The 19,971-nt window shown below is 58.2% G+C and overlaps 1 protein-coding gene across 6 annotated transcripts; it reads left to right on the top strand.

Moving 5' to 3' along the window:
- Positions 1–8,590: 8,590 nt before the first annotated feature.
- TMLHE (trimethyllysine hydroxylase, epsilon) lies at positions 8,591–19,744 on the top strand. 6 transcript variants are annotated; one of them, XM_058847586.1, is made up of 10 exons: positions 8,591–8,710; positions 8,749–8,829; positions 8,977–9,187; positions 12,781–13,026; positions 13,653–13,829; positions 15,054–15,333; positions 16,325–16,444; positions 17,050–17,286; positions 17,934–18,072; positions 19,401–19,744. In XM_058847586.1, exons 4-10 carry the CDS (start codon positions 12,855–12,857, stop codon positions 19,530–19,532), a joined length of 1,257 nt encoding a protein of 418 aa, XP_058703569.1. In that variant the 5' UTR covers positions 8,591–8,710; positions 8,749–8,829; positions 8,977–9,187; positions 12,781–12,854; the 3' UTR covers positions 19,533–19,744. The 6 variants fall into 6 exon arrangements, with proteins under 6 accessions (XP_058703569.1, XP_058703567.1, XP_058703570.1 ...); XM_058847584.1 differs by having other exon boundaries at positions 8,600–8,672; XM_058847587.1 differs by having other exon boundaries at positions 8,600–8,672; positions 8,977–9,289.
- The last annotated feature ends 227 nt before the right edge of the window (positions 19,745–19,971 follow it).

Raw genomic sequence — 19,971 nt, 5'->3', positions numbered from 1 at the left:
GATGGATGGATGGATGGATGATGGATGGATGATGGATGATGGATGGATGGATGGATGGATGGATGGATGGATGGATGGATGGATGGATGGATGGATGATGGATGGATGATGGATGGATGATGGATGGATGATGGATGGATGGATGGATGGATGGATGGATGGATGGATGGATGGATGGATGATGGATGGGTGATGGATGGATGGATGATGGATGGATGATGGATGGATGGATGGATGGATGGATGGATGGATGGATGGATGGATGATGGATGGATGGATGGATGATGGATGGATCCATGGATGGATGGATCCATGGATGGATGGCAGCCCTGATGCTGAGAGCCCCTGTTCCTCGTGGCTGTCCCCTCCTCGGGGAGGTTCCTGGCTGGGAGGGATGGATGGAAGCAGGGAGAGAGGGGCAGGAGTGCCCTGGTGGGTACCAGACATCCCTGGCCACAGCTCCCACAGCTCCCGCCTTGCTCCGCGGCCCGGGCTGACCCTCCTGGCTGGCAGAGCCCATCCCAGCTGAAACGCTGGATGAAGGACAAAGAAGAGCCTGGAGCAGCAGCAGAGAGTGACCGCGGGGCCCAATCTGGCTCGGGAGGGAACAGGAGCAGCTGCCAGGGAGGAGCGAGGTGCCAGGGACACTCCTGTGGCGCTGTTTCCGTGCCCACGGGAGGTGCACGACCCTCAGGAGCTCCGTGAAGGACCTGCAGGGCCGGCAGCCAGCCCAGCCCAGCCCCTGTCCCTGCAGGGTGACATCCCCATGGCCTCGGGGGCTCACGGCCCCGGCCCACCTGGAGCCTGCTGCCTGCAGTGAGGCACAGCTAAATTGGAAAAACACACACAATGACCTCTTGTGGAATGTAGTATGAATATTTGATAGCTCTAATGTAATCATATCCAATCGATACCGGCAGGAATATCTCCCCCCACGCTCCCTGAGCTCTCACTCTGCCCTGTCCCTTCCTCTCTCCCTCTCTCTGCCTCGCTCTCCCTTTCATTAATGCATTATTCACTTTACATTATTTATTAACTTCCTTCCTTTTTTTTTTTATTTAGAAAAAATAAATTAAATAACCGTGGTTATCTCAGACCCTTCTGCCTCAGGCTTTCAGGCCTGGCAAAAACTTTCCTGACCTTCTGTCACCTGCTCTCCTTCCTCTGCGCCACGGCCAGGACCCCCTGACACCCCATCCCTCGGTGCTCCCCAACATCTCCCACCTCCCCGTGGGTGCCCGGGAGCCCCCAGGCCCCCCAGGAATTTCCATTCATTGCATGAAGATTCCCGGAGCGTGGAAGGAGCTCCCTGAGGGGCTGGCAATGCCTCGGAGGTGGAGGGGCTCCAGCCAGGGCAGAGGGGCAGAGGATCCCCTGGTGCCTCCCGGTGGCTCTGGGGGACAGGGGAGAGCCAAGGTGCGGTGATCCCGTGCTCCAGGCTCTCACACACCCAGCTCACCCTTCCCAGGAAAAGCATCTTCTGAGACAGGCAGCAGGCTGGGGATGGAGGGGTGACAGCAGCGTCCCCCCGGCTGCTTCCCAGGACGCCGTGATCCAAAGAATCTTCCCCAGGGATCGTTCCAGGAGGCTGGAAAGAGGGCAAGGATCCGCTCAGCGCTGGATGGAGAGACACCACCCACTGCCGGTGTCCCGGGCACTCCGGGGGCACGGTGGGAATTCAAACAAGGCTGGGGAAAATCAGCGGCTCCTTGGGAACAGCACGCCCTGAGCCCCCGGGCTCCGTTTGGAGGATGAGAAGGGCTCCTGACCTCAAAGCAAGGCCGGAGGTTTCCTGCTGCCCAGGGAGGGAAGAGCCGCCCGTGTCCCGCAGGAGCGCGGGGCTGGTGGGGACCTGGGGACGGGGAGGGCTCCTCTGCCAGCTCCTCCGGGAGCCTCGGAGTGCCAGCACTGCCATCCCCCTGTCACTGCTGCCATCCCCGTGTCACCTCTGCCAGCTCCTCCTGGAGCCTCGGAGTGCCAGCACTGCCATCCCCGTGTCACTGCTGCCATCCCCGTGTCACCTCTGCCAGCTCCTCCGGGAGTGCCAGCGCTGCCATCCCCGTGTCACTGCTGCCATCCCCGTGTCACCTCTGCCCGGCTCCCCCGGGAGTGCCAGCACTGCCATCCCCGTGTCACCTCTGCCAGCTCCTCCTGGAGTCTCGGAGTGCCAGCACTGCCATCCCCGTGTCACCGCTGCCATCCCCGTGTCACCTCTGCCAGCTCCTCCGGGAGTGCCAGCGCTGCCATCCCCATGTCACCACTGCCATCCCCGTGTCACCACTGCCCCTCTCCCCCCACGGCCGCGCTCTGCTGAGCCAGGAAAGCCGATAGCGGCTCTCCGCCGGTGGCCAGCCCGAGAGGGGACATGGGGAAGGTGCAGGGGGACCCCAGGGACACGGGGAAAGGCAGCAGAACCAGGCGGTGGGAGAAAGATCGGATGGAGGAGACCCTGAAGCATTTGCCTGGCACCCTGGGGACTCTGGGGGGTTCCCCCTGAGAATGCGACCCCCTCCTCCCACCCGGGACAGCCCCGGCTGCTGCCGGAGCCACACGGAGCCCACGGGCACTCTGCCTACCCCGGGTGACTTCTGCACCCTGCGGAGCCGAGAGGGAGAGGAGGAATTTGGGGAAAGAGCCCCAGTTTGCAGCACCGAAGTCATCTTTTATCCTCTGTAAAGGGTCCCGGGCCGGCGGGCAGAGAGCCAGGGCAGGGGCTGGGCAGCAGCAGGTCTGGGACCCCCTGGAGCACCCCTGACGCCCCCAGGAAATCTTCACAGCCCAGCAGAGCCCAGCAGAGCCCAGCAGAGCCCAGCAGAGCCCAGCAGAGCCCAGAACTCTCCTCCACATCGAGCACATGGGGCTGGGAGAAGGGAGCCAGGGCTGGGAGCCTCCCGAGCGGTTCCTGGGACCATGGAAAAGGGAGAGTGACCCGGAGCAGAAGGGTGGGCACAGAGACACCTTCCTCCTCAGCCACCTGCGCTGCCCTCTCCACACCCGGCTGCTCCGGATCACTGAAGCAATTCCCCTTCCCAGAGCACTGGGATGCTGAAGGAATTGAGGGAATTTGCTGCCATCCCTGGGAAAAACTGCTCTGTAGCGGGAGAGAGCAGCGCTGCTGGGGTGTGGGACCCCAGCGAGGAGGTTTGGGAGCCACCCACGCTTGTCTTGGCTGGGAGAAGTCGGAGTCTCCTGCACAAGGACCTGAGGGATGGGGGGGACACCTGAAGGGGTCCTCAGGGCCCCTCAAAGGCCACAGAGAGTGAAAGGCTCCATTCCGATGGACAGACGGCCCCAGCACCTTCCTGCTCCAGCATTTCCCACAGCTCCTCCCCTCTGGTACCTCCCACATCCCCGTTTACCCCGCAAATCTCCAGGCACTCATCCCCTGAGCCCACTCAAATGCTTCTCCCAGCCCAGGGATGCTGGGGAATCAGGGCTCGCACCTCCCCCGGAGTCACCCCAATATCCCAGGGAAGATTGTCTTCCCAGAGGAGCCTCAGAAGCTTCCCGAGCTGATCCCACCCCCATCAACCCTTGCCTCGAACCATCCCTGTCCCAGCCAGGGGAGCACGGAGCTCCCAGTACCCAGGGCACAGAGCAGGAGCCATGGGATAACTCCTGGCATCGCTCAGAGCAGCGAGCTCCCCCTGTGCCCCTGCCCGAGGTCTGGGACAGCCTCAGACATCACCAGGTGGGGCTCTCAGGTGGGACCTGGCTGGATGGAGCAGCTGAAGCTCCATGGGGGGAGCAAAGCCCACCCCTGAGCCCGGATCCGTGCACGGTCCCGGGGCAGGGGGAGCAGAGCCCACCCCTGAGCCCGGATCCGTGCACGGTCCCGGGGCAGGGGGAGCAGAGCCCACCCCTGAGCCCGGATCCGTGCACGGTCCTGGGGCAGGAGGAGCCCTGGGTGTCACCTGCAGCCCGGCTCAGGAGCCTGGAGGGGACACCAGGGCAGGCAGAGGGAATGAATGTGGTGGCAAGGAGATGCTCTCCTTGTGGATGTCCCCTGAGCTGGTGACAGAGGCAGCAGGGGCAGCTGGCAGAGGCCGAGATAATCGGAGAGAAACCGTGACGTAAGGCCAGGGGAAGTGGGGTCCTGGCCTTTCCCAGGCTCTGCAGTGCTCCACGCTCCACTTCCCTGCCAGTTCATCAACCACTGGAGTGCAACCAAGGGAACATCAGCCAGGACAGAACAAACAAACATCCGAGTTTGGGCTTCCTTCCTTCCTTCGAATAACCAAAAAAATAACAGAGAGAGAGAGATGGGGAATTCAATTAGATTTAAAAAGATAGAAACAAGTCATATAAATAAGCATTTGTGTTTCCATGGGGACAGGATGCATTCCTGGGAGCGGGAGCTTGGCCCTGGGGAGAAGCAGAGCCGGTGATGCCGCACTTGGCCCCAGGTGGAGCAAAAGGGACCAGAATCAGCCCCGTGGCTCTGAGAGCCCTCGGAGCACCAGGAGCTCTCCCTGCACTCCCAGGTCCCCACACACAGCCTGGCTCTGCAGGAACTCTCACCCTGCTGGGGGAAAAGTCCTGCTGGGAGAGGTTGTTCTCCTCCTGTTTCATTCCAACAGCAATAAGAGCAATTAAGCACCGAGCAGGATGTCCCTAGAAATGTTCCAGGCCGGGCTGGATGGGGCTTGGAGGAACCTGGGACAGCGGAAGGTGGAGCTGGGATGGGATGAGCTTTAGGGTCCCTTCCAACCCAAGGCAGGTCAGGACCAGGAAAGAAGGAATCAAATCCCAGGTGGGAGGAGAATGAGGAGATGTTTTAGCCCTGAAATTGTCGTGTACAGCTCAGGTATGACTGACCCATCAGGCCGGTTTATCCCTGTGAGCCACGGGGTGCGCTGGGGATGGAGCGTTCTGAGCACAGCCACGAGCAGAGGTGCCACTGCTGAGGAAGCTGAGATCCAGAGACAGGCTCGAGCAGAGGGGATGAGAGAGGTGAAAAACCTCGCCCCAGGGATGGAAGAACAAAACCTCTGTTCCCAGAGATAAAAGAGAACTTCAGTTTCTGTACTAGAACCGCTCATTCTGAAAGCTGAAATGAGCCATGGTGGTAATTTTGGGAAAAACTACCAAAACCCTGGCAGGGATTTGATGATGGCAGAGCTCCGGGCTGCTGCTGCTCACGGGAATTAAAACCACGAGAGAACAATTTCTCGTGGAAAAGTCTCCATGGCACGGCAGGAGAGACTCCTCTCCCCAAGCAGACTGAAAGAACTGACTGAAAACACCAAATTTGTCTCTTTATGTTGTCAGTGGGGAAAAAGAAAGGAAATGTGGGGGGAGGCGAAATGTCCTGAAGGTTTATTCTGATTTTTTATTATTTTTATTTTAATACTTTAATAAAGAAATAAAAATAATAATTAAATAATTATTTGTAATATAATATCAAATATAATAAATATAATTTCTTCATTAATGATTTATTATTATGATAATATATTAAATATAATATATTATATATGTATTATATTATATATGTATTATATTATATATGTATTATATTATATTATATTATATTATATTATATTATATTATATTATATTATATTATATTATATTATATTATATTATATTATATTATATTATATTATATTATATTATATTATATTATATTATATTATATATCATTTTATATATTATAATATATGATTATATTATATACAGTTATAATGATTTATTAATGATTAAATATTTTAATTAATTAAATTAAATTATTTTAATTCTGTTAATAGAGGTTTTTAATATACTTTTTAAATAACAAATTTAATAAATTTTAATATTATTTTTAATATGCTTAAAATAAAAAGGTCCTCGGAGGGGGAGGGTCGGGGCACTCATCAATGGACTTTGCCACCATGTCCCCTTCATCGTCCTCCTCCTCCTCCTCCTCTGGGGTGGCAGCGATGCTGTTCCAGCTCACATCATCATCCACCACCCAACAACTTATGGGAAAACCCCTCTGTACTGTGAGTAGAAAGGATCAGCCGTGATTCCTGCTGCTGTCTTGTGGAAATGGCCACAAGATTCCCTGGAAAACGTGAATTCCCTGTCCTAACCTTGTCCAGGAACATCCCCCGTGCAGGGAGAAGCTCCGTGTTCCCTGCACATCCCCCGGGGCTGCGCTTGGATCAGCACCGCCAGGAGCTGCCGGGGCAGGGAAGGGACGGAATTCTTGCCCAGGGGAGGATGCGCCGGTGGATCCGGAGCCTCTCTGCTCCTGTCTCGGTGCGGGAGCAGCGGGCAGGGCCTGGCAGAGCCGTTCCCAGGCAGAGGTTTCATTCCCGGTCCCCTCGGGATGCGGGATCATCAGCAGCACCCCCGGAGAAGGGAAGAGCTTTGTGTTGGCTGTTGCTTTTTTTAAAGCCGTTTGTGACCCCTGGAGCAGAGTGTGAGTGAGGAAGGAGGGGACAAGGGGGAGGCCAGAAAATTCCCAGATCCCGGCTCTCTCTGGGAAATCCCAGAAAGTTCCCAGGCGTTTTGTTTCCCAGTACCCGCAGCAGGTGCATCCCGGAGCGCTGGGCTCCTCCGAGAGGGGCCGGCTCTGCCTGTCCCTGTCCCACGGGCACACGAGGGACCACAGACCCCGCAGAGCTCCACAGCCCGAGCAGAAGCACCCCAAAGGCAGGCAGCGGGACACCACTGGAGCGGGGTCCCCCCTCCCAGAGCCCCCCAGGGCTCCCAGCCCCGATCAGCTGAGGTTTGATCCCGTTCTTTCGCTGCCGGGATCCCGCTGGCACCCGGCGGGTCCCTGCGGGTCCGGGGCTCGGAGGGAGAGGGGACCGGGCTGCCAGCCAGGCAGGACCGAGGGACAGGCGACAGGACAGCACGAGGAGCACGGGGCTGCTGCTGGCATCCGCTGCCCCCTCCCGGGAGCCGCTACCGGGGCACGATCGCACCCCGGGAAGGGCCCGTGACAAATTCTCATGGAGGCCGGGATGCCTCTGCCGTGAGCTCAGCCAGTGACTGACTTGTTTATCTCCCCCGGGAGCTGCACCGAGGTTTTGGGAAGCAGCAGATCCCCGACAGCTCCTCTGCCTGCTCCAGGCGCCGCTCCCACCCCTTTCCTGAAAAACACTGGGAAATCAGGAATCCGCGGTGGCACCAGCCCGTCCCCTCGCTGCGAGGACAGCGACAGCGAGCTCTGCCCACACAGCCTCGGCAGGGAAACTGGAGACACTCAGAACACCTGGGCTTTGGAAAAGCAGGCGTGGAAATTCCGGCACGGCACTGGGGAGTTTCTCCCAGTCTTTGGTTGGGGAGGTTTGGCTGCACAGGCACCGGGGAGACACCGATGAGATCTCATCCTGCCCCATTCCCAACCCAGGGAGACACAGCTCAGACCTCATCCTGCCCCATTCCCAGCCCTCTCACCCTGCCCCATTCCCAACCCAGGGAGGCACCAGCACGTTTAAGCACAGAGCCCGATGTCCCTAGAAATGTTCCAGGCCAGGCTGGATGGGGCTTGGAGAAACCTGGGACAGTGGAAGGTGGAGCTGGGACGGGATGAGCTTTAGGGTCTCTTCCAACCCAAACCCTTCTGGAATTCTCTGTGTCTGGCAGGTTCATCCTAATCCTCAGGTAACCACTCCCGGGGTTCTCGTGTCATTTATTCTCCCCCAGGCCGCCAGCCCCGTGTCCCCGGTGCCACCCGCCGCTCCCACTGTCGGCTCTGGAGCTTTTTCTGATCCACCAGCTCAGTCCCTGCGGGAGTTCCGTGCTGCAGAACAACCCGGAGCTCCAGGGACCGGGGCCCGAGGGTCCCGGCGGGTCCTGCCCGCGGTGCAGGGCCGGGGGTGCTGCAGGGGGGCGAGGGGCAGCGCTCGCCACCGCCGGGCCAAGGCAGCCCTCCAGCGGGGACCCGCCGCCTGCCCGGGACTCACGGCAATGCTCCGGTGAGTGCGGGTGAAAATCAGCGCTTTGCAACCCAAAAAGTGGGGTGGGGATCCCCGGCAGCGCATCACCTGCAGCGGGGCGGGCCGGGGACACGGAGCGGAAAAGGGACAGGGAAGGGATGGGGTAGGGACGGGGACAGGAATGGGATGGGGTAGGGACGGGGACAGGGACAGGGATGGGGATAGGGACAGGACAGGGATGGGGATAGGGACAGGGACAAACACAGGAACAGGGACAGGCACAGGGACAGACACAGGAACAGACATCAGGACAGACACCGGGACAGCCACGGGGACAGTTCCGCCCCTCTGGCTGTGCGTGTCCCCTCCGGCCCGCCCGGGGGCAGCCGCCCAGCGCAGCTCGCTCCGTGTCCTGGGCCGGCCCCGCTGGCTCTGCCCGCGGCCCCACGGCCGCTCCATCCGCCCCCTCCCGATCTCCGTGCCGCGGGCTCCGGGAGCGGAGCGGCCCCGTCCCGGTGCTGCCGCGCCCCGGTCCCGCGGGCCGGTCCCGGTTCTGCGCTTTGCGGCCGCTCTGGCCCGCCCGTCCCTCTCTATGGCGGCGTGAGGCGGCTCCGCCCCGGGGCGGCCTGAGGGGGCCCCGGCCCCGCTCCCGGCCCGGCCCCGCCCCCGGCCCGGCCCCGCTCCCGGCCCGGCCCCTCTCCCTGCCCGGCCCCGCTCCCTGCCCGGCCCCTCTCCCGGCCCGGCCCCGCTCCCGGCCCCGCCGCCGCCCGCGGGCTCTGTGTCCCGGTAACGGCGCTCCGAGGTACCGGGGCCGTTCCAAGGTACCGGGGCCGCTCCGAGGTACCGGGGCCGTTCCGAGGTACCGGGGGCGTTCCGAGGTACCGGGGCCGCTCCGAGGTACCGGGGCCGTTCCGAGGTACCGGGGCCGTTCCGAGGTACCGGGTCCGGGAGCAGCCCAGGTGAGCCGGGCCCGGGGCGGGCGCGGTGTCCCCGGGCTCGGAGCGGGCTCGTCCTGCCCGCGGCAATCGGGGGCTGCGCTTGGGCCCCCTCGCACAGGGACCCGTTGGCAACGGAGCTTTTTATCTTGTTTTTTCCCCTCTTTAAAGGGTCGCCGAGACTCCGGTTCCCTCGGGCAGCAGCGGCCGATGTGGGAAAGCTGCGGGCGGCGTTTTGGGCCTGGTGGGCGCGGGGAGCCGGAGGAGGAGGAAGAGGAAGGAGAGGCGAGGAGCCCGGAGCAGCAGCGCGGAGCCTGCGGGATTCCCTCCGGTACAGCCCCTCCTGATCCATCCCATCCCGGAGCCTGCGGGATTCCCTCCGGTACAGCCCCTCCTGATCCATCCCATCCCGGAGCCTGCGGGATTCCCTCTGGTACAGCCCCTCCTGATCCATCCCATCCCGGAGCCTGCGGGATTCCCTCCGGTACAGCCCCCCCCGTGATCCATCCGAGCCCGGAGCCTGCGGGATTCCCCCCGTGATCCATCCCATCCCGGAGCCTGCGGGATTCCCCCCGTGATCCATCCCATCCCGGCCCCAGCCGCGCTCCATCATCCCCAGCTCCGGGCCCAGGTAATGCCAGCCCCGGGGTCACACGGGGATTACGATCCCATGGAAAGGGAATCTCGTGGGTAGAGCTGTTTTCCCTCATTCCCTGGAAAATCACAGCCCCTCCCTGCCCGGGAGAGCCACCTGGCTGCTCTTTGCCCGGGCAGGACACAGAGCACCAAGTGGTTTAGCAATAGCAGTAACTCCTCCGGGGGGGTTCTACCGTCAGGGCTGGGTGCTTTGACGGAAAATAAAACAGAATTAGAACTTGTTTTTGTTGAGCTATGTGGCCTGGAAAGGCTTTGCTTGGGAGAAGCACAAACAGGAGGCTGGAATGAGGTTCTGGGAAGGGGGTCTGGAGTCAGGTGGTCAGTGTGAAACATGGGGTGAGCACATAATTCCCTTTGCTTCCAGGAAAATGAAGTAGCTGTGAAGCTGGCAGTGCCTGGGATGTCTTTATTAGCTCCTTAATTTCATTGAAATCCCATGTGGGGAAGGGCTGGAAGGGGAATCTGGTCCCTGACAGCTGAGATCTGATGGAGTTGTCTGCAGGGTGAGGGCAGGAGCTCAGCAGGGAACAGCCAGTCTGCTTTTTGTCTCTGTGGTAATTAATTATAATTAACTGAGTCAGCTCAGGCTGTTAAACTCGGCCTGTGTCCTGTCCAAGAGGTGCTGCCATCCTGGGGGATCTGGTTTGTCACCTGGGCTTGTGCTCTTGGCTCCTGTGGCTCTGGCAGAGCCCTCAGGGCAGCTCAGCCTTTGCAGAATTCCTCTTTTTCTTGGTGTTCCTTCACTGCAGGGAGAACTGTCAGGGGTTAAAGGATCCCAGAGGATCAAAACCCAAATTCCTTTCCCTCACTTTGAGCTGTTGTGCTACTGACACCTCCCTGTTCCATATGGATCAGAAATCTTGGCTCCAGCCAGGTACTTCCAGAAGTAAAAACTGAGTGAGTGTGAGCAGCTGAATGTTTGGGGTGTTTTTTAATAGAAAACACCTTTTTTCTTCAGAGGAGCTGGACAAACAGGCTGGAGGAGGGCAGGGAGGGCAGCGGGGTCAAACCCTGGAGGGTTTGTCCAGAAGCTGGTGAAAGCCTCCAGATTTGTGGGTTTTCTCCATTCTTAGATGTTCCCATTGCTGGAACTATTTGGTCACTCGTTTTTTCACCATTTACTCTGCCCAGAATGGGGACTGTGGCTTTTCCTCAGAGATTAAACCTGGTTTTGTTTCCTTGAAATGTTTCTTGTGAGACAAACTGCAGTGTTAGGGTTAACCCCTGTGAAACCCAGCTTTCTGCTCCTTCCACAGCATCTCCTGTCCAAAGACTGATGGGAATTCCTCAAACCAATACAACCAAACGATAAATTTGAGGTTTCTGCTTTTCCCTTCTCTCATTCACCCTGTGGGTTCTGTGCTGGCCCCTGTGTCACCCACCATGTGTGTTTGTGCACTGAGTATTAAATATCTGCTCCCTCCTGCCCTTTCCCTTTGAATTCTGAGGGAGATTTTGCCTGGAATTCTCTCATTTCTCTGCTGCCCAGGTGTCTGTACCACATAAAGCATAAAGGTGAGGCAGCAGGAGGTGTGGGATGAGAGTTTGCTGTAGCTCTGATGAAACAACAAAAACTGTAAATCCTCCCTAATCATACAGATTTTGGGGGGTTTAATGCCTCTTAGTTTTAGTATCTCTTGGAAGGATTGAAGCTCAGCTCTCACTGAGCTGCCTGTGGTGTTTTCTTCCAGAAGAGCAGCACGAGATACCCCTGATTAGGTTTAAATATCTGGGTCACTTCCCATTACCTGTGTTAATTCCCTGCTCAGTTTTGATATTGGGAGAGGAGGAGATAAAAGAAATGTGTGTGGAAAGCTCAAACTAAGGCTGGAGCTGCCCCAGGCACAGGCCATGTGCTGATGGATTTGTGGGTGAGCCCTCCCAGGCATTTTGGGTGCTGTTTGTGTGTGCAAACAAGATTCCTTCTGTTTCCCACCCCTCACAGCGGATCCAAAAGCCAAACTGGACAGAGTTTCCCCTCTCTCAGATAATCCTGAGCTTTGTGAGTCATTGGTTCAGGGATTTAAATAATTTCTTTAAGATTTTAAAGCTGATAAACATCAGGGGCAGCTCCTGGATTTTGTAGCTGTAGGTTCTGTTCTCTCAGTTATGAGATCTGTGTGTCAGGTGGGGCTCATTCCCTAGAGCAGAGTTTCAAAGCTAGGAACAGGCAATGGATATCTTGGAAAAGGAGGCTGGAGCCAGGATTTGGTCTCTTCTCCCAGATAACAAGGGCTAGGAGAAGTGGAAACACCCTCAAGCTGTGCCAGGGGAGGTTTAGGTTGGATATTGGGAAAATTTCTCATGGAAAGGGTTGAAATGTGTCAGTGTGCCTTCATCTCAAACCTTCTCTTCAAAAACATTCCCACTTTCTCTCCCTGGGGATGTCTGCATTCTTTTATGCCTCTTAACAAGTTGCTGCCTGGGAACGTGGCACTCTGTGGATTTGGTTGTTATCACCAGCTTTTGAGGTCTCTGCAGAGCAGAAGCAGCTTGGACAGCCAGAGCTCCAGTGCCTGAGCTCTCCAGATAAGAAAATGAAGGAAAATCAGAAGTCTAGGATAAGAAATGCTTTCTGAGCCTGTGTCTTATCCAGAGAGACCACATTTCAGTGCACTTCAAAGTGTTGTTAAAATCCTGCTGGGTTTAGACCTGGCCCCCAGAAATTCATAAACATGACGGGCGTTTAGACTGAGGCGTCATCTCTTAAAACTTGTCAGGTTTTTGCTCTTGCTCCTTGCACTGAAGAGTTCTTACAAATTTCCCTCAGAGAAGTTGCCTTCTCATCTCTATCCTGAAATTAATCACAGTGGTTTCTCCCCCATGCCAGCTGTGTCCTTCACCAGCAGCAGAGATCTTCCTCCTCCTCCTCCTCATTGTTTGCCTGCTTTTCCTAGAACTGACCTAATTACTGGATTCCTCTGTTACTGCTTCCCTAACCAAGGTCACTTTGCTTCCCCCATTGCTGCAGTTCCATCCAGGAATGGTGAATTAAACTGGGAATGCTGGAGGGGGGACAAGGCCTTCAGAGATGAGGCTTTGCCGCTGTTTTGCACAGGAGTGTTGAACGCAGCTGCCTCTCCTGGAATGGCTTTGCCTGGTAAATCACAGAATGCCTTGGGCTGGAAGGGACCTTACAGCTCATCCCATTCCAGCCCTGCCATGGGCACCTCCCACTGTCCCAGGCTCCTCCAAGCCCCAGTGTCCAACCTGGCCTTGGGTAATTCCAGGGATGCAGGGACAGCCCCAGCTGCTCTGGGCACCATCAGAGCCTCCCCATCCTCACAGGATCCCGACATCTCCTTTGTGTCTCCTCAGGGCCGTGTCCTGCTGGGCTTTAGCACCGAGTATCACATCCAGGTCACCTCGTTCCCTCCCTCCTGAGTGCCAGGATGTGGTGCCAGAGGCTGGCCCGGCTGCTCCGGGGGCGGCGTGGGAGCACCGGGCACCGCTGGCCGTGGCTGCCCCGGGACCCTGGAGCCGTCCTGGCTGTCCCAGGGCGCTGCCTCCCCACGGCCCCAGCGTCCCCTCCCTGTGCCTGGCAGCTGCACCGGGACCATCTGGGTAGGTGTGCTGGGTCTGGGTGCTCCTGCTGTGCCCGGGGACAGCAGGGAGGGTTTCCACCCTTGTTCCCTGGCGTGATGTGTGTTTTCCTTCTGAAACAGCCTGTCCCAGAGGGATGCACGCTGGGGGCTGTTCCATGTTCCCTGTGGGAATTCCCAAAGGCAGCATGGAGCAGCCTGGTCTTCTGTGATAAGTGAGGCACTGCTTAATAAGTGATCAAATCCAGGGATTCCTGAACAAAATCTGTCCGAGCCTTGCCCTGTCAGGCACCATTTTCTGTGCCAGGCTCAAGCTTTCCCTGGCAGAGCCCCCTCAGCTCTGTGCGTGCCCAGCTCTGCTGCCCCACCTTGTGCAGGGTGGTGACAGCTGGGGCCAGAGAGATCTCAGTGCTCTGAGTCACTCGCAGGCAAAGGCAATTGCTCAGCACTTTACACAGTGGCTCCAAAGCAGAGGAGCCAGGCCTTGGAGAAGCCCCTCTGCCAGGTCTTCACGTGACAATTTATGTCAAGGGTTACCACTGCATCCCCTGTAAATGAGACGATGAGGTGTGGGCTCTGGGCTTCAGTTCTTGGCTTTGTTTGTCCTCCCTGTTGCCCCAAAGCCTCCTCTGCTCCCATCCCTGGCAGAGCTGAGGTACGGGAGCACGGTGATGCGCCTGGATTTCGTGTGGCTGCGGGACCACTGCCGCTCTGCCTCCTGCTACAACGCCAAGACCAACCAGCGCAGCCTGGACACGGCCAGCGTGGACCTGGCCATCCAGCCCCAGGCTGTGCGGGTGGACGAGGCCACGCTGTTCCTCACCTGTGAGTGCTGAGCCCCTGTGCCCTCCTGTGCCCTCCTGTGCCCTCCTGTGCCCTCCTGAGCCCCTGTGCCCTCCTGTGCCCCTGTGTCCTCCTGTGCCCTCCTGTGTCCTCCTCTGCCCTCCTGTGCCCTCCTCCTGTGCCCTCCTGTGCCCTCCTCCTGTGCCCTCCTGTGCCCTCCTGTGCCCTCCTGTGCCCTCCTGTGCCCTCCTGAGCCCTCCTGAGCCCCTGTGCCCTCCTGTGCCCTCCTGTGCCCTCCTGTGCCCTCCTGTGCCCTCCTGTGCCCTTCTGTGTCCTCCTGTGCCCTCCTGTGCCCTCCTGAGCCCCTGTGCCCTTCTGTGTCCTCCTGTGCCCTCCTGTGCCCTCCTGAGCCCCTGTGTCCTCCTGTGTCCTTCTGTGCCCTCCCGTGTCCTCCTGTGTCCTCCTGTGCCCTCCTCCTGTGTCCTCCTGTGCCCTCCTCCTGTGTCCTCCTCTGCCCTCCTGTGCCCTCCTCCTGTGCCCTCCTGTGCCCTCCTGTGCCCTCCTGTGTCCTCCTGTGTCCTCCTCTGCCCTCCTGAGCCCCTGTGTCCTCCTGTGCCCTCCTGTGCCCTCCTGTGCCTGCTGGTGGCTCCAGTGTCAGTGCCTGTCTGGGGAGGTGCCGAGCCACGGGCGGGTTTTAAACGCTGCTCTCGCTGTAAGCACAGCCCTGCATCCACGTGCTGTGGTTTTCCTGCCCCTGCCCTTCCTGTGTGTGCCGTGGCTGGGTTGGTCAGACTCCCCCAGCAGGTGCTGACAGATGGGGAATGACACGGTTGCTTCTCTTTACCTTCCCTGTCCCTTGTGAGCAGCTCACGGTCAGCCCTGCTCACCGTGCCCCTTTTCCATCATTTCTCACTCTCCCAGCTGCTTTCTCCCTTTTGCTGGGGCTCACCTTTATATGAGGGCTTGACTTCAGAGCTTTGATTGTCCTTGGAGTGCTGTCAACAAAAACCAAAACCACTGCAGGAGCAAGAGTTGGCTGGGAATTCAGAGAGGGCTGCAGCAGCTGCCCTGAATTTGGAGGTGTGGCAGCAGTGACAGCACCTTTAGGGCTCGTGGCCTTTCAGATGGTGTTTTGGGTGGCAGCAGGGTGCCAAGAGCCCGTCCCCAGCCAGGTGACAAGGGTGAGGGCTGTCCTGGGCTGACAGGTGCCATGGTCTGGGGCTGGCCAGTGGGGTTTTGGTGACTCTGCCCTTGTCCCTGTGCCAGGGCCCGATGGACACGTCACACGCTACGGGCTGGAGTGGCTGGCGAGGAACAGCTACGAGGGGCAGAAGCAGCAGGTGATGCACCCCCGGATCCTCTGGAATGCTGAGATCTACCAGCAAGCCCAGGTCCCCTCCATCGACTGCCGGAGCTTCCTGGAGACAGACGAGGGGCTGAAGGAATTCCTGCAGAACTTCTTGTTGTACGGGATCGCCTTCGTGGAGAACGTCACTCCCACCAAAGAGGACACGGAAATCCTGGCAGAGAGGATCAGCATCATCAGGTATCTGGGCTATCCTGGGAAGGGCAAACCTGGTTTCTTTCTGTTTGGAAAGCTGCTGCCTCCTGGTCCTGTATTTTATGTGGCATGGCCTGGTTTGCAGATAAATGCTCCCCTTGGCCTGGGATGGAGGATGGCACTGTGGGATCCGCCCTCCTTTATGGGAGAGCTGGGAATCACTCCCTGAGCTGTCCCCAGAGCATCCCGTGACTTTTGTGACAGTGGGACTGTGCTGAGAGGAGGGACTGGAGGAAGTGGCTGGCTGGGAAGAGCAGAGCTTTGCAAGGACAGGCGTTTCCTGTTATGACTTGAGGGGTCGCGAGGGCAGCCTGGCCCTGGGAGCCAGGGAGATCAAAAACCAGTTGGAGCTCTTGCTGGAGAAACACAGTGAGAGGTGTTGGTGCTGGGTTTGTGTAAAGCACCACCAGCCTGGCAGGCCAGGGGCTGAGCTCAGGGCTTTATCCAAGCTGTGGGAACACTTTGATTTGCCTGGGGCCATTGGAAAAGGGGTTCCTGTTAATGAACAGTCGCTCCAAAGAGAAACAAGGGGCTCCAGGGAATATCCAGCCAGGTTTTGTCTCCAGGCACCCTCCCCCTGTAGCCCCTGAGGGCTGTTTGGCCTGGGCTGCTGTCCCTGCTCTCCTGTGCATGTTGGAGGGGGGAGGTGGTGAAAACAGGATTCTGGGAAGAAATGGAATTATTGTGTGACCCTGTGTGGATACAAGTGAGGGCTGGCACACTCCTTGTGTCACTTCCATGGCTGGGGATTAGGGCTGGTGTGGAAACACGGGTGTTTGTGGAGTGGGAGACTGGTCACCACCAGCCTTCTGGGGAGGAAAAAGAGGAGCTGAACACCACGAGAGGGATTAGAAGCGGCATCAGAATTTTGTGAAGTTGTTCTGCTTTAATGACTCTGAGCATGGGAGCAGAGGGGAATAACTCCAGTGTCAGGGAGGATGTGCCTCACCCAGACATTGAGCCACCTCTTTTCCAGGGAGACCATTTATGGCAGGATGTGGTACTTCACCTCTGACTTCTCCCGAGGAGACACAGCCTACACCAAGCTGGCCCTGGACCGGCACACGGACACCACCTACTTCCAGGAGCCCTGCGGGTACGTGCTGCTGCAGGGACACCTCCCACTGTCCCAGGCTGCTCCAAACCCCATCCATCCTGTCCTTGGACACCTCCAGGGGCATCCACTCTGCTCTTTGGGTTTGGGATTTGGGTGACACTGCCTTCATCCCGCATCTCTGCCGTCTCCCAGGCTCCTGTCACTGGCTTTGGGAAGCAGCACGGGCAGTTTGCTGCCTCCTCACCCAGCACAAGCCGTGGGCCTGGGTGTGGAGGAGCAGCAGGTTTGGGTGGTGTGTCCATGCAAGGCTGTGTCCTTGGGGAGCACAGGCAGCCGAGCTCATTCCCTGGGATCCTGTCTCCCTGCAGCATCCAGGTGTTGTGTCCCTGGGAGCACAGACAGCCGAGCTCATTCCCTGGGATCCTGTCTCCCTGCAGCATCCAGGTGTTGTGTCCCTGGGAGCACAGACAGCCGAGCTCATTCCCTGGGATCCTGTCTCCCTGCAGCATCCAGGTGTTGTGTCCCTGGGAGCACAGACAGCCGAGCTCATTCCCTGGGATCCTGTCTCCCTGCAGCATCCAGGTGTTGTGTCCCTGGGAGCACAGACAGCCGAGCTCATTCCCTGGGATCCTGTCTCCCTGCAGCATCCAGGTGTTCCACTGCCTGAAGCACGAGGGCACGGGCGGGCGGACGCTGCTGGTGGACGGGTTCCACGCGGCCCAGCAGGTGCTGCAGGAGGCCCCGGAGCACTTTGAGCTGCTGGCCAAGGTGCCCCTCAAACACGAGTACGTGGAGAACGTGGGCGGCTGCCACAACCACATGATCGGCGTGGGGCCGGTGCTCAACGTCTACCCCTGGAACAACGAGCTTTACCTCATCAGGTAACGGCCAGCAGGCCTCTGGGGAGGAGAGGCTTGTGGTGGTGGTTTTCCAGAACGTTCCAGGGCTGAAAACCAGCATATCTTTGAGGAGCAGGGATGAGAGCATGGGAACACCCCGTGTTCCTCCCGCTTTAGGGGAAGCGTCAGCACCGCTGATACAAAGCTGGGTGTCGGTGCTGAGCTTTGATTTTCCACTCCTGGCATTCTCCCTTCAGCTCCAGGCTCTCATCCCATTCCATTTGAGATGCAGGAGAATTCAGCCCTTCTCTGGAGAAGGCCCTGGAAGCTATCCTGGCACACAGGGAGAGCACAGAGTGGTGCCTTCCAAAGAGAACTTGGGCTGATTTTTGAAACTCCAGTTTGGCTCAGTTCTGGAGGTTGTCCAGCACCATTTTGCACTTTAATTCTGAGCAGCCCCCAGACTTGCTGTGTCCTCCCATGGAAAACCAGGAAGAGCAGGTGTACACTTGGCAGCAAACCCCTCCTGCCCTCAGTGCTGCATTCCCAAAAGTCCTGTGCTGGCAGCACGAGCTCTCTGCTCCCCTCTCAGCCTCCCTTAAACACCCCCTGACCCCACAGGCTCCCGAGGTTCTCCTGGCATCACCTGGATCCCGTGGGGCAGTTCCTCATCTCTCCTCTCCCTGCAGGTACAACAACTACGACCGCGCTGTGATCAACACGGTGCCGCACGACGTGGTGCGCCGCTGGTACCGCGCTCACCGCGCCCTCACCGCCGAGCTGCGCCGGCCCAGCAACGAGCTCTGGGTCAAGCTGAAACCAGGCAAGGTGGGACTGGGGCTGCATCCTCTGGGGCTGCATCCTCTGGGGCTGCATCCTCTGGGGCTGAATCCTCTGGGGCTGCATCCTCTGGGGCTACATCCTCTGGGGCTGCATCCTCTGGGGCTGAATCCTCTGGGGCTGAATCCTCTGGGGCTGCATCCTCTGGGGCTGAATCCTCTGGGGCTGAATCCTCTGGGGCTGCATCCTCTGGGGCTGAATCCTCTGGGGCTGAATCCTCTGGGGCTGCATCCTCTGGGGCTGAATCCTCTGGGGCTGCATCTTCTGGGGCTACATCCTCTGGGGCTGCATCCTCTGGGGCTGCATCCTCTGGGGCTGAATCCTCTGGGGCTGCATCCTCTGGCTGCCACCTGGAGCTGAGTGCTGGGGGTTTGGCACAGGGAGCTCTGTGGCTGTGCCGGTGTCTGGGCACTGCCATATCCAGGAGTTTCCATATCCAGAATTTTCCATATCCAGAATTTTCCATATCCAGCAGTTTCCATATCCAGCAGTTTCCACATCCAGAATTTTCCATATCCAGCATTTTCCATATCCAGCAGTTTTCCATATCCAGCATTTTCCATATCCAGCATTTTCCATATCCAGAATTTTCCATATCCAGCAGTTTCCATATCCAGCAGTTTCCACATCCAGCAGTTTCCATATCAAGCAGTTTCTAGATCCAGCAGTTTCCATATCCAGCAGTTTCCACATCCAGCAGTTTCCATATCCAGTAGTTTTCCTGGTGCTCCAGCATTAGCAGCAGTGGTTTCTGCCTGTGTGTTCTCCTGTCCTAGAGCAATATGAGCTCCCATGTTCAGTTCAAGCTCTGCCTCAGAGGAAAGTTGGTCCCAGTTTCCAGCCACTGAAAGGAGAAATCCTCAGGAGCAGAGAGGCCAGAACACTTTAAGTTCAGGTTTTCCCTTCTTCCAGAAGAAATGACAGTTCTGAGGTTACATTTGAGCCCTTACCTGGGCAGAGGCAGGAGATTGGGGCTGCCCCATCCCTGGAAATGTTCAAATCCAGGTTCCACAGGGCTCGGAGCAGCCTGGGATAGTGTCCTGGGAGGTGTCCCTGCCCATGGCAGAGGTGGAACAAGATGGGCTTTAAGGTTCCTTCCAAGCATTCTGGGATTCAGTGGTCAGGTGGCCACTGTCTGTTGCTGGTGAACTGTTTCCTCCCCAGCAGAAAGGAAAAAAAAAACCAGAATGTGTTTGGGCTGGCTCCACGAGGAGCTGCTGAAAGAGCAGCTGACCTGGTCCTGCAGGCTCCAGGCACCCCCAGGACCTGCCTGCCGTGCCTGCTGTCCTCCTGATGACCTTTTCCCTTTGCTGCAGGTCCTGTTTGTGGATAACTGGCGTGTCCTGCACGGCCGGGAGGCGTTCACGGGGTACCGGCAGCTCTGTGGCTGTTACCTGACGAGGGACGATGTGCTGAACACCGCCCGCCTGCTGGGGCTGCAGGCCTAGCCCAGCCCTGCAGAGACCCCAGAGCCACCTCTGAGGGAGCCAGGAGCCCCCAGAGTCACCTCTGGGACAGCCAGGAGCCCCCAGAGCCACCTCTGGGACAGCCAGGAGCCCCCAGAGCCACCTCTGGGACAGCCAGGAGCCCCCAGACCCACTTCTGGGACAGCCAGGAGCCCCCAGAGCCACCTCTGGGACAGCCAGGAGCCCCCAGACCCACCTCTGGGACAGCCAGGAGCCCCCAGACCCGCTTCTGGGACAGCCAGGAGCCCCCAGACCCACCTCTGGGACAGCCAGGAGCCCCCAGACCCGCTTCTGGGACAGCCAGGAGCCCCCAGGGCCACTTCTGGGACAGCCAGGAGCCCCCAGACCCACTTCTGGGACAGCCAGGAGCCACCAGTCTCACCTCCAGGAGTGGCTGGCAGCCCCCAGTCCCACTTTTGGG

The sequence above is a fragment of the Poecile atricapillus genome, chromosome 12, assembly GCF_030490865.1.
Source record: "Poecile atricapillus isolate bPoeAtr1 chromosome 12, bPoeAtr1.hap1, whole genome shotgun sequence".
Lineage (NCBI taxonomy): Eukaryota > Metazoa > Chordata > Aves > Passeriformes > Paridae > Poecile > Poecile atricapillus.
Note: the sequence above shows the minus strand (reverse complement) of the source record. Positions and strands in the feature narration are given on the sequence as shown.

Excerpts from the sequence above, each read along its gene's own strand:
- TMLHE (XM_058847586.1), top strand. The coding sequence starts at position 12,855 with ATGTGGTGCCAGAGGCTGGCCCGGCTGCTCCGGGGGCGGCGTGGGAGC. Across the intron at positions 13,027-13,652 it reads GCTGCACCGGGACCATCTGG|AGCTGAGGTACGGGAGCACG; the intron begins GTAGGTGTGCTG and ends CATCCCTGGCAG. Across the intron at positions 18,073-19,400 it reads TCAAGCTGAAACCAGGCAAG|GTCCTGTTTGTGGATAACTG; the intron begins GTGGGACTGGGG and ends CCTTTGCTGCAG.